The 17,019-nt window shown below is 31.8% G+C and overlaps 1 protein-coding gene across 2 annotated transcripts; it reads right to left on the reverse strand.

Moving 5' to 3' along the window:
• Nucleotides 1-456: 456 nt before the first annotated feature.
• Nucleotides 457-14,920, reverse strand: LOC144850267 (epithelial splicing regulatory protein 1-like). 2 transcript variants are annotated; one of them, XR_013614064.1, is made up of 14 exons: nucleotides 14,630-14,920; nucleotides 13,949-14,077; nucleotides 11,946-12,168; nucleotides 8,797-8,892; nucleotides 8,558-8,612; nucleotides 8,015-8,125; nucleotides 7,467-7,599; nucleotides 6,871-6,913; nucleotides 6,341-6,438; nucleotides 4,480-4,986; nucleotides 4,183-4,369; nucleotides 3,766-4,070; nucleotides 3,478-3,560; nucleotides 2,510-2,650 (listed from the first exon to the last, which is right to left on the reverse strand). XR_013614064.1 is itself a non-coding variant. In XM_078707509.1 (13 exons), the coding sequence occupies exons 1-13, from the start codon at nucleotides 14,759-14,761 to the stop codon at nucleotides 2,495-2,497; spliced, it is 2,175 nt and encodes a 724-aa protein (XP_078563635.1). In that variant the 5' UTR covers nucleotides 14,762-14,920; the 3' UTR covers nucleotides 457-2,494. The 2 variants fall into 2 exon arrangements, 1 of the variants encoding a protein (XP_078563635.1); XM_078707509.1 differs by lacking the exon at nucleotides 3,478-3,560 and having other exon boundaries at nucleotides 457-2,650.
• Between the last annotated feature and the right edge of the window lie 2,099 nt (nucleotides 14,921-17,019).

Consider the following 17,019-nt stretch of genomic DNA (forward strand, 5'->3'; position numbering starts at 1 on the left):
CAAAAAATGACGTAATTCATAGCGTGAAATAATGTGTGATATGACCTCTCCCCTCCCCCAATGTGCAGCTCCGGGTGACAAGAGAAACAGGGAATTACATGAATTCCGAGGTTCAACTTTACAAAATTTAATTTATTATTCCACACTTGCTTTTGTTTGCTGCGCATGTGTCGCCTGAAATAGTCTGATGGTTAGGACATTTGCATGTGAAGCAGAAGCTTCAGACTTCGAATTTTGGTTGGTGCGGCTTTTTCTCATTCTCACAGATATAGGCCTATCGTTTCTAATTAATTAATTAATTACATTTTAGTCGCGTCTAGATTGATGAAACCTCAGATTATAAATACGATAACGCACGCACATACGTGATATGACGCCGTCAGAGCCGTTTAGAGAAAGAAGTTACCTATGGCTAAACTCAATATTAATGATTGTAAACAAACACCGTATGTCACATGTTTAAGCTTTATTTCAATGCCATACTTAATGTTAGATACATTGAGTTACATAATGCTTACAATACAGATATTATATTTAATAATAATTGGTTTGCAGTACAAAAAGTTAATGCTTCAAATACTAAATGACATAATATTTAAATATATAAATTAATAATGTTAAAACGGCAAAGGTTTTTATTTACTGACAACACTGTAAGGTATAGTGTATATAATTTTGTTGAATGTTTGCAAATCACTGGTCTCATTCAATGGCAACTTAGGTAAACCTTTTAAAGTTACTTAATATCATCAAAAATCACATTTGATGCGAAAATGTATTACAACTGCTAAGCGTATTAGCTATGTAGCATTAGGCTACTCTAAATGTTATGTGTATTAATACACCACGAAGAAAATACCATGCAGAAAATATAATGTATTTTCTCCATGGTTTTACTATTGTATAGCTTGTACGCAACCAGCATTGAACACAAACTGTTTTAGCAGCTAGTCATAATTATAAAATTTGTTTGAATATCTATAAATAATATAAAAAATTGCATGCTTCATCATAATAAAAACACATTTACTATGCTTCAGTATCTATATTTTTACCTGATCATTGCTATGGGTACAACTTTCTTTTCATGCGCAGAACAAGTGACATTCTAAAACTTGTATTGCACTTAATGTCAGCATAGTATAATAATAACATATAGTTTAAATGTGATATAAAAGTAAAATGCCTGCAAAAAAGTAAATAATTAACAACAAAAAAACTAGCAGTATCTTTCTAATTGGCATTTTAGTAAATTTCTAAAGAATCAATACTATTGTATATATTATTTCTAATGCTAAAATAAAATAATGCATTATACAATATATGTTAGAAGTTGCATAGGCACAGTGCTACACTGAATAATACATCATGCACAACTTTTTTTTATAATCTTAAAACATACATTAAAACAATTTGTAAAATATATACAAGTAATGCAAATTTAAATGAAAGCTACAAATTTACAATTTCAAAACTACAATATTTCTTTTTAGTTGTCTACAGTTAACTATTAGTATCTATTAGCACTTAGTATACGTAATGTAATTTATATACACAATTTAAAATGCATTTTTAGATTAATTTACAAGAAAAATCCTAATGTTAATAAAAGGCAAATCGTGGCTTACTAGTCTTTATCATTACTGAATTAAAAAAAAACTTTAGTTACTTTGAAAATATAATCTTTAAAAAAAGATGTTAAAGGCACAGTCAAATGGAAGCACACGTGAATTGTGGACAAATTATGATTTCATTTTAGCTACCATAACATTGTATATTGTTTTCTTGCTTGATTCCCAAGTAACTTTTTAAAGTTTTTTTTTATTAACTTCGTTGTAACTGTATTTGTCATCTTTCGCAACTTTGTATTTTGAATCGAGTTTAGTTGCCAGTGTGAACTAGTTTTGTTTAATGTTATGATTTTTAAATTAATATTTTAGTTTACTTAGTTTACATAATATAACTACTATCAACGAGTTGTATAGTTTAAAGTAGAATCATTTTGACTAGAAAAAGGAAGTAACAATTCTGGAAGAACGAGTTGGAAAAATAATCAATGAAACTTATCCATTACTTAAATTTACAAATTTTATATTATTCTGATGGTATAAAAATATTCTATAAACTAAATATCATGGTAAATAAATAGTACATTATATTTATTCACTTGGAAGACGACGATCGTTGTTTGGCTTGAAATGGAAGACAATTGTCAAACATTTACAAAGCCAGTTATTACAAATACACACTTAAATTGCTAAACATTATTAAGGCCGCTGTGATTGCCAAAATGACGTCAATATATACATTACGAATAATTATATAAATATCTAATTACAATAATGTTTGTAATATATAATATATATTACTCTAAAATTTTGTTCAAATATAATTATAATATTCAACATTAGATGTTGTCATAATTAATAACATTATAACAGTTAATATTACAGCCACAGCGTACTAACTTCTATTGCGCGTTTCCTTACATGATTTATGATAGATACATGCCTGTTCCGTCTACCTTTGTTATTTTACGGCCATCTGGGTGTAGGCCTACGGTTTGAGTTTTTAGATCATGTGCAGCAGTTGTGTATTGAAGTAATGTCTCTCCACTCATTGGAACTGTTTGGATGTTCTCGTGTGGCATCTAAAAAAAATAAATAAAAATATTGTTTTTTAAAGAAAGAATGACTCTTTACACTAAAGCTCCATACTAAAATTGGCACTAACATTTCCCTTTAAATATGATTTTTAAGTCATCATTCTTTTAAATAATCATTCCCGGCATGCTTGCATTCCATGATAAAAATCGCCGATTAAACAGCACCCATGTGTGTGTTTTTTAAAAATTACACCTTCCACTTAAAGACCTTTTTGATGAATATAAAAACCATTAGTTAAATTGATTCCAATTAACCAAAAATAAACAACATTAAAGGCGCAATGCGTTCATCGGAATAATATTATAATAATATATTTAGATTTATCAGGGAGTTTGTTTGATTATATATAATTCCAGGAGTGTATTGTGTTTTATGGCATGTTGTACACATTTACGTACTTCCAAGTGCATAAACACAATACACTCCTGGATTTATAATGTAATCAAACAAACAACCCCATATCACGTAGGCCTACGACGTACATGCATACACTACTTTTTAATGAAAATGAATGAAAATTGATATATCAGCGGATACTTTATTGAATTAATGTCTGCCCTATTGTGTATAAGACGGTTTAAATTCACTTATTATTAGAGTGCAGTATATTTTAAATTCTCCCACATGAAACGTGTTAAATATAAATCACTATGTAATGCATTCAACTTGAACTGTATTAATATGAAACGTGTAAAAATGACTTGTAAGAATGAACTCCCAAAGTGCATACAGTACAACCAATTGAAAAATATACACCGGAACACGACCAAATTTCATGCCAGAAAAGCTCCACAAACGTCACAAAACTCACCGAATGTTATACTACTTTCAACAGTAACTGACCACGAAAACTGACGGCTGAAATTATTGCCAGTCAACCCCGTAACCAGCAGCCTTTTGGTCAAGATAACAAGCACAAATTTTAATCAAAAACACGTATCAGAATATAATGACTGCAGCACATTTACTGCAGTAATTCCACGAATTCACAAATCGGTTTCTAGCTCATTATGTTTAACACTAAAAAACTTCTACAAGAACGCGCAATTAATGTTGTTTTGTGAAATCACTGACTACGGAAAAAACTAAAATCACTTACCCCAATAGACGTTTGAAAGTAGTTTGTCATATCAGGAGGGATAGTGGCTCCCATTGTAGGCATCCCTCGAACCCTCATCAGAGTGGCTGGATTGTGAGCCTGGGGAGGGTAGTAGAGATGATTCATCGCCGGTGACATGGTTGAAGCTGGTGCTGGTACGTAATATAATGGTGCTTGAATGTACGGGTTAGCCGTGTGTCTGGCCCCAGGATGTGGCACTGGCATACTTTGGAATATTGCGGGATGATGTGGAAGACCAGCTGGTGTACCGTTAATTTGTAATGTAGTTGGCGGCAAAGTACCAGCTAAAATAATAATAGATACATTTAATAACTATAATATTTAAATTCACTGTTCTGCTTGGGTTAGGCCTATCTATAAAATGTTTAAGTACAAGCGAATCGAATCGTAACCTACCTGGTGGAGACATCTGAGGATGTTTGTTTTTCACTCCTCCCCATAGCATGTAATTCATTTCGTCTGCGGAACATTGGAACACTTCAATGTATCGATCTCCGATGTATTTCATGTGGCACATACTGGCGGAAATGTAAGCCTTCTCTGCGGACACCATTTGAATGAATGCTTCTCCATTTGGTTTCCCCTGTAATTGTAAAAAAACAATGTTACCGTATTTAATCAATTTATCATAATTAACACATTTTCTTAATTAATAAAGGATAATCAGAAATAAAATGATCATTTAATAATTACCTGCATATTGTAAACCATGTGAACACCTTGTGGTTTTATAAAATGCTGAAACTCTCCAAGAAACCTCATGATATCCTCAACAGTAGCAGTGAATGGTAAACCACGCATTCGTATACAATCTCGTGCACATCCTGTACTAATAACTTGAGATGCTGGAGGCATTGGTGCTTGTATAATCTGTGGTGGAGGGGGAGGGAGGGCAACCGGATGTATCATATGATGAGGTATGATGGAAGGATGTATCTGTGGTAGTGGGGGTCCTTCGGGGACCAACGGTTCTGAATGTAGCCTAGACAACACTTGTTGAACCTCCGCTGTTGTGCTTCGGAAAATCTCTATATATCGGCTTCCGAGATAGTCCTTATGTTTGTCGAGCGCTTTGCCGGCTATTTCTTCAGAAGAGAATAACACAAATGCATCTCCTGTCACTTTTCCATTTCTTTGCTTCACAAAGAGAATTCCGTCCTCACCACCGGCAACTGGGATTTGTGGTCCAAAGAAGTCAACCTGATAAAAATAAGTTTAGTAATTTTCTTTAAATTATAGAAATAAAGCGTGGAACCGTGCTGTTTATACTGAAGGTGATACTGTGATCATGTGGCCTATCTAATAATATTGCTTTAAAATAGGGAAAAAAGTATGACGTCATTATAAAATTAACTTCACTACAGATGTTGATTATAGTGAAACGGAGCTAATGATTTTGTAATTCAAATAAGTTACCAATATGTTTCTATACCCACAAAATAAAACCAAATTGTAATTTTGTTCTATGAATCTTTGTTTAAGTCAGCTGCACTGTTAATATTTCAGCACGGTCAATAATGGGTATACACCGCACCGAGTAAAGCTACCAGTACCCTTCTCTTTCCCCATCACCAAAGTTAACCAAAGACCTAACAAAGGCTTCCATTATTGTTTTGTCCCGATCAAAGACCAGTTATACCCGCAACTAAGATAAGATATTGTCCTTTGTGTCATGCCTGAATGTCCAGGCCTAAGAACAACAAAAAACCACCACGTCATCACTTTCTAATAAGGGTACATGCGATTCGAAAAGTACTTTTGTTACCATGGAAAGTACAAACCACCAATAAAAAAACAGTATCATAAATCAGGTGTGTCGAGGAATAATTGCAAAATTACAAGACTAATCTTTTATTTTTTAGTAGACCAACATTTTCAAACAACACCACAAACAAAATCCTATCAAAATAAATGCCACTAACCGCTAGAAAATATACACATCAAACCCACTCTACCGACAGGATTTAAGCCATATTTACTATTATTATTTAACTATATTAAATTATAATGAATATTATGTGTTTGTGTGTGTGTGTGAAGGATATAAGTGTTCGATAGTGGCTTTGCACTGTAATTCCCGCATATTTTTAGATTCCCCTACAAATTCCACATGCTCAACACCTTCCCCCGGGTTAAATTAGCACGTATGCCTAATGGCATACTTACATACTATAATTCAAGTGCTCAGAGCACAACCATAGTTCAGTGGTCCGTCAGCAAACATCATGCTTGTCTGGAATATAATTTCAGTTTTTTAGACGACGCTGTGTTAACAACTACATTCAGATTAACGTTTCTTTTTTTATGAAAATAAATATTAGTATAAGTTATAAATTTATGAAATATCAGTGGCGCATTCAAAGTTTTGGATGGATGGAAGGTAGATTTACTCTTGAAAGCTAGGGGATCGAAGAATAGTTTTGCGAAATTAACATAGTGCAGAATAATTGTAACATCCACGTTCACTTTCCGTAGAACGTATTTAAGCACCCACTCTATGGATACGTCACTGAATATCATTAAAAATAATAAAATACAGACAAATTAAGCTTACCACTTCTTTGGCTGTTGCAGTGAATGGTAATCCACGCATGCGTACAATAATATGCCCGTCATCTCGTGACAGAAATAATGCAGCCTCTCTCGATGTTCCTATATAAAAAAAACAAAAGATTAGGTAACAATAGAAACAACCAGATGCACAAGGATGGCGAGTTTTGGTGAACAATAGAATACGTCTCAAACCAACTCCCTGTCTCAAACCATGCTCAAACAGTGTGTGTCGACAATACTTAAAAGTACAGTACAGTACAACCATTTCTTCATAGTAAATCTTCAATTAGAATATGTAAACCAATATTGAAGCCTACCAAGAATATTCAGGGGGTTTTGTCTAGCTCGTTTCATCTTGATTTACTCCAAATTGAAAAGTATTCTTAAAATTACGACGGCTTGAGGTTGTTATTTGTGGCAGCGGCGACTGAAAATGGATGCTCGTGGCGTAAATTCTTTTATTTTAATATCTATCTATACCAGCAAAATTGATATTATATGCATATTCAAATTTAAGCTGCCTGTACGTACCTGCTGCTACTTTAATAAACTCTTCTCCCTGTGCACGGAATACCTGCAAAAATATCAACATTATGTTAATCACTAACATAAACTTTTTCATAGCCAATCATAGATCAATATTTAGCACACGTGTTGCCAAATGTATAGTCGACTTCATGGCTTTGTGTTTAACGTGTTGTTATTGTATTAAAACAATATTTAAAACTTATATTTTGATTGTAAATTAGATTTTATAATCGTTCATAATTATTTATTATGCCCCTCGTGACAGACTCGTGTGTTCTTCATTTTTATGAAGATTCCACTTCGAAAAAAATACACATGACTCTCCAACATTGTCTTTAAATTGACTATGTAGGCCTACATTTCTTATGTAATATTTGTGGCTTTTCATTTGTAGCAGTTGAAGGTTAATGCACACTATGTTCATCTATAAATAATTTAACAAATATATCTGAAAAATGCCATTTCATTGGGCTTCCTTATTACACATAGGCACTGTGTTAATATTTTTATGTAGTATGCCTACCCTACCCTACGAGGGTAGAAAAGGAACATTTCATCCATCAGTTGTAACATTGTACAATTTGGTATTATGTTATTACCTCGACGTAACGCTTGCCAAGATTGTGTCTGTGACGTTGTAAAGCGAGGTCCTTCTGCTCACTATTAGCAAACCTCACCATCACTTCTCCATTTCTTCTGCCATGTAAGTTTAAACACAATGCAATACCACCTCTGTGATAACAAATAGAAAAAACATACTATATATAATATATAATAATATAAAATTTAATATAATATATATTTTTTAATTTTTATTTTTTAATTGATATGATATAATATATTATGATAAAATAAAAATGATTTAAATAATTTAATGTAATATATTAATAATAAAATATAATATAAATAATAAAATATAATACATATAATATAATGTAATATAATATGATATATATAAACGATAATATAATATATATAAAACGATAATATAATATAATATAATATAATATAATATAACATAACATAACATAACATAACATAACATAACATAACATAACATAACATAACATAACATAACATAACATAATATAATATAATATAATATAATATAATATAATATAAAATGAGTGAGGTACATGGTACTCACTTTGCAACGTTGAGACCTTTGAAGAATTTAAATACGTCACGATCTGAAGCTTGCCATGGTAACCCTCGTGCTTTTACGACTTGTTCATCCGGGACATGGTACTCTTTATCACTGTTTAAAAAGTATATTAGATTATCACCAACAATCATTAATTAACAAATCAATGGTGTTTGTAACTGGATGTCCGAACGGCCATTTTATTATTAGATCTCAGTTCAATAGCAGACATTAGTGGTAAAGCTGAAACAAGGTCATGCGCACTTCACTGCTACTTGACCAATGGTTGACCACGAGCTTTCGCCGAATCATCAGTATTGTCCGAGTATGGAATAAATGCCTACACCGATGTCACATATTTGGCATGTATGAACACATTAGTGACTAGATTAGCCTATATATACATTTTTACTGTATACAGTCTTTTAAAATGTCTATGGGAATTGATTATTTGTCTTTAAGTTAATAGGGGAGGGGCCTATAGCCAACACTATTTGAAGAAAAAATTGTTTTGCTGCTAAACAATGCAATACTGTACAAACTTACTATGTTCCTGGTTCGTATCTTTCTTGTACAATTTCAGGTTCCGTAAACAGGTGACCTGAAAATAAATAAATTAATTAATAAACGATTAACAAATATACAATTTGCAGCAAAAACGAATGTGAACTTGATAAATTGTTCAATATAAACCATGTATATTTAAAAATTATTGTGTGCAATGACTTGTGAAGAAATGAAAGTTGGACGTATCCACAAAAAAAAATCCCACAAACATAACTTACCGTCTGCAATCAGTTTCTGAACAATTGTGCCCATTGTTTGACACTCATCCGAACCGAGTTCCATGAAATTTAATTTACCCGTGTCTATGTTCATATCTGACCAATTCGGTTAATTCAAATGCACTTTATATTATGAATACAATTTAATAACATATAAAATAGCAATGTTCACAAGTATTCTTTTTAATAAGGGAATTAGGCCTAAACATTATTTTAGACAAGACGAAGTCCTCGACTAAATATACATTTATTTAACTTCTTGACCTATCTAACAACTACTTTAAAGAAATCCATAGCCTTGGACAATGTTTGAAAGATAGCGATTTAAAAGTGTAAGGCCAAGCATTAAACATTTACAATTGCCGAACAAACAAACCTCTATCTAGGTCCAACAATGGAAAGATTACAACAAGATCTGTCATTGTAAAATCCTACTAATGAAGTTCTATTGACTGTGAAAAAGTGAATTAAATTGACTATGAAAGAAACAGGATTTTCATTTGATTTTGAAAGCAATCGAATGACTGTGTTAGCAGTGATTTTTACATTCTACATTCTGCCCATGGACCTACAAATTAGTAATTTATAGGTACATGATCTGTACCATTATCAGTACTCAATCCATTAGCGTATTTAGCTTTTTCTAGTTCAATTGTGTTGTGTAACTTTTTTTAAAATAATTAAATCTGATTTATCATTGTTATTTAATTTTCAATGTTATAATTTTATATATCTCAGAAGATTTCGTTTGGTTTATGTTTTTTTTGCATTTTATACTTTTTTGTGTATAGGCCTAGGCCTATAAAAATATTAACTGCAAAAGTTACTATTGCTTAACATGTTCTACATTCCTTTATCAATGTTATGTTGATCCGTAACTTCACATGACCTGTAATGATTTGAAATCCGATTTGGATAAATCAATGAAAGAATACTGACATGCCGCCGTGCCATTGTTACAGTTATGCAATTGAAAACATCAATCTGGTTTTAAAATTTCACACGACGGTAGAAATAAATCTTTAATTAAGTGGTGAATCCGAATGCGAACTTCTTACTAGGATTAGAGCTTAATCCAAGCTAACATTCTGGTAGGGTTTCACGTTATTGTCATGCAAGATTAGCAACAGAATTCCAAGAGGATTCTCTTAAACCAACTACTTGATATATAATTAGAAACTTCTAAATAGAGAAAAAGTACTGCTTTGGATCCAGCATCCTGGAAAACATGAGTAATTAGGATTTTACCATAAAACAATTTTACAAAAATTAAATTAGTCAAAATACATTAGGCATACATAGAATTGATACTGGAAATGAATAAAGACGCTTATGGGGTTAGTAAGGGAAAAAGCAAAAGTGTGATCGTCTTGAAGGTATGAATTTATAATGTACAGTTGGGCCGTGGACCAGAAGCATCGTATCGCAACTATAGCAAAAATTTTGGAACTTGTTTAAATGGTAATGGTTTCCACAGTCAACAGTAGTCAGGTCAGAAGCCACAAGCTATTATTAGTTATTGAAGTGCAGGGAACCCCTTTCAATCCATATTAAGCGCAGTGGGACGACTGTTCAAATACAGCATGTACACTTTCATTTCAAACAGTACAAAAGCATTGTTTGCCGAAAGTTAACTGAACTAGACAATACGTTTGAGTAGAATATGGAAACTTAGCATCCTCAATTTAAAAAAATGCATAATGAAAATTGTTGTATTGTATCGGAAAGGTTACGCTTTGACCTTGGTACACAAAAGCAAGAATATGTTGCATATTTTATATTATATGATACTTATAATGAGTTCAACAACTGCAATTGTAGGTCTGTGTACCGATTTGTTACTGATATTTACAAAAGTATTATTCTTAAAATGTATGATTTCTAAAATAGGGCATTTTAGAAATGTTACAGTAGATCTGGCTAATTCCATGTTGTAAATAATAATTAGAAGGAAAAGAATAAAAATGATCACAGTAAATATTGAAAGAATTGATTATGAGAAGAATCACTAATACAAATATCAGCTATCATGGTGATACAATGCATTCATGTAAATGTCCTTTTGTTATATGCATATCACAGTTATAATAACCCAATAATAATATTAGTATTATCATAATAATTAATAATTTATCACAGTTACAGCTGAAATTTGCCATAATATTTTTTTCTTCCATAGTATAATTACTGGTGGGCGTGATATTTTTTCTTTGCATTGTTTTTAATTAATTAATCTTTTTTGCATAATATGTTTTTTTTGTGTCGTTTAGAAATGAAAATCATTTTACTTATTTGGTTTGAGTTCCTGGATTTTGGTCAAATTCACACGAGGAGAATAAAATAAAAATTAATGAACATTAATAATTAAGGATATTAAAGATAAAACTAATATTTAAATTTTTAATTTCACTATGAGGATGATAATGATGACGAAGATGATGATGATGGTGATTATGGAGATGGTAATGACGATGAGGGTGATTATTCACACTACTTTTGGACCTAGGTCCATGATAACGGCGATCAAAAACACAATGTTCACAAAAATATACTTCTTTCTTCTTCGACCATGGGAAAGAGCATGGGAGCAAACAGTAAATCGAAACGCGAAATCAATGCAACGATAGGCCGTGTTAAGGTCTACTGAATCGCATTTCGATTGTAAAGAAAAAAAGCTGTGCTTTTCAAAAGAGTTACAGCTGACAAGCTTTTCAAATCAATAAAGTCAATGAGGCGTTTAACCACGCAATCCAAGCTTAGGCCGTGTAGTTAGTAAACATCAAGTCATGTTCTACAAAAGTATTTTGTTGAATGTAGGCCAACGTAAAGTTTCAATAATATAATAGTTTATGAAACCATGTTAGAATATTTATAGAAATAATTTAACTTAATTTAACTTATTGCCAAAATACTCTGACCATGGGTCTCTAATTTATAGGTCCATGCTCTACACTAGAAATTGTCCTATTGACCTGCCTGCTACTGTTATTTGTGTATGTTAGAGAAATAATTTAGGCTGGAATCTCCCATGCATAAAAAAACCCAAAACATTATTTTAATGTTCTCACCTATACCATATTATATTCAGTACTAGCATGTTAATTACAGATCAAATTATCAGATTCGATTTTGTAAACAATAAAGGATACGGTCAGCCATGTCTTTGACGTTGCTAATAATTCCAGCCTGCTGGTAAACTTTTCTAAATTCTTTCCGGAGGTCGAAGAATCTGCTGAAGTATGGTTGCAACTGGAGATCTTTATTTGATGCTTGTGGATGAAGACATTGCCTGAGATGAAGTTGGCCGTCTGTTACTAAACATAATGTTGCTCCTTCGTCTATGTTGAGTTCTGTTCTTAAAAACTGGTCGAACTATAAATAAGATTTAAAGAAAACATGATTAAATTTTCTATTTATATAGTTTCATCAAAATCACTACCGGCAACGGTAGATGTTGAACATATCAAGCAATAACATTTAAATACGGTCCAGTGTAAACGTCATGATGACGGATGATAATGTGATACTAATATGCCTATGTATTTGATTCGAAACTGAAACAAAATAAAAAAAGGAAAGATGGTTCTTATTTGGTTAAGATCTCAATGAAGTCAGAATAACAACAATTCTATCTTTTTGTAGTTCCATAACAGCTATAATTTACAATTAAAAACATGCTTATCATAAATACATAAATTATATAGTTGATATTGCCATCTAATAAGAAAGACAAGTAGGCCTAAAATTGCTAGTGGTTTAGGACTATGCTATTAAAACCACAACCTAGGCCTACACGTGGTCCATCTATTCGTCTCAGACATATTATTTTTTTAATAATATACAGGAAATTACGTTTTAATATTATTGTTATATATCATTGTGATGAAAATATTCATTTAAATCTACGATTTCCTTATTTCTAAATAAGAAAACCACAGACTATGGCATCGTTGGGTAGGCATACGAAGGTCAAATGTAACAACAACAGGAGGGACAAAAGAGATCCGTGAGGTATACACCATCATAACAATGCCAAAACCAAGTGTATTACACATTTTATGTTACTGTTATTGTGGTTGGTTAAAATTTAAATAGCTTATTGAGATACAAGGAAAATGTTAGAAGAGTTATTAATAAAGTCATCTATTTGAGGAATTTCAACTCACTATAGGCCTATTTTGATTTATTTAAACTCAAATAAAACAAGGAAATCAACCAAATAAATATCAAAGAATTTGACCACAGAATACTGAAATTGTAAGAGGGATAACATGGCAACAACGAATCTAGGTTTCTAGATAAAAATGACTGTACAATATTATATAATTTACATGAGAAAATAAATAATTCCCAGTATGTATAATAAATTGGTAAAGACGAGCTAAGCCTAGGATTAACAAATTGTTTTGAATAGCAGATAATGGCAATGACAACCAACGATTTTCACGCTACCTGAATAAAGCAACAGTACTAAATAGCACAGCCTGTTCTGTTCCCATGATAAGCTACAACCTGTTGCCATCCTTTGCACTAATCGAATTTTAGACACTGCGTAATTGTACTTGCATATAATACCTAACAGCTAGCGATAAACACAATTTGTTATTTGTAAACGCATAATATTAACACATCCAAAACCACTGTGTATAATTGAAAATTTAAAATCTAAATACGATTCTTCACCCAAAATTCAAAGTAGCTACATAAAAATACCAGAAAAACTAAACCATAATGATGAGAGTAGTACTATAAAAATAGGTAGGCCTAATGGCTAAATTTGCCTAAGGGCTAAATTGTATTACTGTGTTCTAGCATGTTTTAGCATATTTCTTGTTATTGCGTGTATTTGTTAGGCCTATGTGTATTTTGTAAGATTTGTTTATTGGTAAGCATTGATTTATTTAAAAAAAACACTAAATTTAGATGAATAATTTAGGCCTACTACAACTTTTTGTTCATTAGTGAAATGTACATTTAATCGAAGTTTTATGTCATTCTAACTATCAGTGCTCCCATCTTGTGTATTGCTATTGAAATTGATTTTGACCAAATAAATTAATGACTGATAGAACTAGGTATAGTGAGTAATAAGCATAATAGCAATTAATGCTTCTGTGTTCTTCAGTATTCATATTTTTATCTCTCATCTTACCTGTTGGAGAACAACATTTAATCGTGCAGCCCCCTTCACCATGTCCACATGTACACCTAAGTTTTTGCATAGTTCTTCCGGGGCTTCACCCGATTCTGGTCCTACATATGATTTTTGGAAGGCAATGACCTTAAAAGAAAATAATGCAATATTATTAGATTGCATTCAGTATGGTCCAGAAAATAACATTTTACAAATTACGATACTTATTAATGTGATAAATAATACTAATATAATACTATTGTCTAGAGTTTAAATTATAATGTTTTATTACTAATAATGCAATTGTGGACATTGACTCATGCACACATGTTTTTCTTCTGGTATAATATGAATAATACTGTTGTTGGATATCTTTTAAACAGCTTATAGAGATATCATTTTCATAGAAAATATTATATGGAAATGATTGTCAATGATTTGACAACAATTTGAAACAAACAATTTCTTCAATTGAATACATAAACCCAATACATTAGAGAAATATATCGTACTTAATAAATACATACTAGAGTACTTTAAAATGAGAATAGAAATATTAATCGACAAGCTAAATTAATGTCATAACGGGGATTCCCTCTTCAATATTACACGAATGTTATAAATAACAGGCTTTGATTATTAATTAAGTTTTATTGACTTAAACTGCTCGACTGAATCATTAAAAGATCATTGACCTACCTTATTAGTCTCGACATCAACCACCACCCAAACAAATAAAATTATCTCTTCTTCATCGGAACCAAGAAGTGCCCCTCTCTGACCAGCAGTTGTACAGAAAAATGCCACCAGATAGTTAAAAGGAGATGCCATCGTGAGAGAAAAAAGTAAAACAAGAAACACCACAAAACTAAAATACTACCCTATAGTAAAGGGACCCCGTCTATCTATAGTGTGCGCTCACAGCACTTAAACACTGTTGCTCTTCTCAAATCCACAACTTCTGAACAAATATTACCCTGACTGTCGTGCGTGTGTATTATCTGTATTAGTAATGCAGTTATTGGTGGAAGGGGTCTTTACGTGGCATTGGTTTGAATAGAGCGGGGCGTGCGCAATGAGTGTGGTATGCATAACAATAGGTGAGACTTAAGTCCTGAATAGAGTGTGAACAAGCGAAGCAAAACATATTGTCCGCCGACATTATTATCATATCATCTATTAGAAATCACACGTATGTGAAACGAAGGGCGTTGGTACAACCAATGGAGCTTAACGACAACCAACAGGCAACTTTCTGGCATAAAATTCTCTTCTAATTTATATCTTTTTACACCAAATTCAATATTAACTTACTTATTAAGTTATTTTTGATTTTGGTGAAAGGAGATTTTTGTTTAATTATGAAGGCTGTTGCGATATACCGAGTAGGGCCTATCGAAATAGGAAGGAAAAATTCAAGTTTAACTTAACGGTAAAGTACTGGTATATTCATGGTTATGGTGGTGGATGGCAATAAATAATGGTGATGGCATAAAACAGTATGATTTCAAATAAAATGATTGTTTTATAATTTAATAATATGGTGTTACTTTGGTGATGGGAAATGAAGGTATTGTCATGGTTCACAATTTACACCCACGTCATATACAGAAACATGCTACAGTGTGTCCCCACGGTGTACTGTATTATGTATACTGTACCAAATTGAGGTACAGTGTAACTTAATGCATTCGTTCCTACACACACATAATTCAACAAGTTTAACATATTTGTCGATATGTATACAATAAATCCTTTATTGTAACATCATTCCACATTATTATTTTTGGTTTGGTTAGCCTATACTTATTATATCTCCATGGGTGCATTTAATACTAATAATTATATAATGCAGTATCATGACTTATAATAGCAATGCTATGGAGAAATAAACTTATTTCTCCCTGGCCTACAGAATATTTTTAATGTTTACCGGAAGATTGGCAATTTCAGCAGCACAAGGTACGAGTTAAACCCAGTCAGTTTAGGCGGACACCTAAACCACATTTATTGTATTTTTTTGTTGCGATTGGGCTCTAAAAACTGGTCAATTACTGATACAACAACAGCCACCATTTTCTATGTTGATTTAAGAATCATTATAATGAAAGGGAATCACCATATGGTTGTTTCTCATTAAATATGACAAAGAAATTGATAAAGTATGCAAATATCAATGAACAGCTACAGTATTAGGCCTATAGGTAAAAGCGGCTCATAGGATTATAATTTTAATTTATGATATAAATTTAACGATCAGGTAGTAAATCGAATGCGAATCAAACACTGATTTTATAATTTGCATATTTGAATATTAAGAATTGATTTTTGAATATCGAGTAAAATACATAAAAACAGAAATATCATAAACAATAAATGTATCTTTAATTGAATGGACAAACAAAGGTAATTGCGATGTATAGATATCTAACCTTTATTCTAATTGATTAATTAATTAAAAATTAAACGCTAATAGCACCAATTAAACCAGTGTGTAACACATTGTTATTCCGTCGTCAATGTCAGGGAATTGGTCAATTCTTGGGTCATGCAGAAATAATTTTCCACATGTTTGTTTTAAACTGATAGAAAATGAAATAATGTATATACAATGGAAAGTAATATGAGGAAATCGTTGGTATATATTGCTTCCTTTAGAACTAAAACAAGTAATTAATTGTATTAGACTGTAAAAGAGCTTATGATTGTGAAGAAGATAGGTAGGCCCTACAATCCAGTAAGATCGTTTGTGATCTTTCAGAATAAAAAAACAATAAGATACCTAAATATGTAGATTGTTAATAATAAAGCAATTATTATTACAGTTATAATATTAACACATTTCTATCGAATTTAAACGATATCTGCATTTCAAACAGATTTCTAGTTCGAATCTCGGCCGGTGCCGCTTATTCACATTCTCACTGATTTCAACAATTAATTAATTTGTCACCGGGTAGTTTAGGCTATTGGTTTCTCATGCCTGTACATTCATATACTATAAAACAGTTACAAACCAATAATATTAATTGTTATTATTCGGGGGCCTAGTACCTATTTTATAGGAAACCGGTAGAGCCTACTTAAAA

Source organism: Antedon bifida, chromosome 8 (genome assembly GCF_963402885.1).
Source record: "Antedon bifida chromosome 8, ecAntBifi1.1, whole genome shotgun sequence".
Classification (NCBI taxonomy): Eukaryota; Metazoa; Echinodermata; class Crinoidea; order Comatulida; family Antedonidae; genus Antedon; species Antedon bifida.

Excerpts from the sequence above, each read along its gene's own strand:
- LOC144850267 (XM_078707509.1), bottom strand. The coding sequence starts at position 14,761 with ATGGCATCTCCTTTTAACTATCTGGTGGCATTTTTCTGTACAACTGCT. Across the intron at positions 8,893-11,945 it reads CGTCAAAGACATGGCTGACC|ATATGAACATAGACACGGGT; the intron begins GTATCCTTTATT and ends CGAATTGGTCAG. Across the intron at positions 8,126-8,557 it reads AGATACGAACCAGGAACATA|TGATAAAGAGTACCATGTCC; the intron begins GTAAGTTTGTAC and ends CTTTTTAAACAG.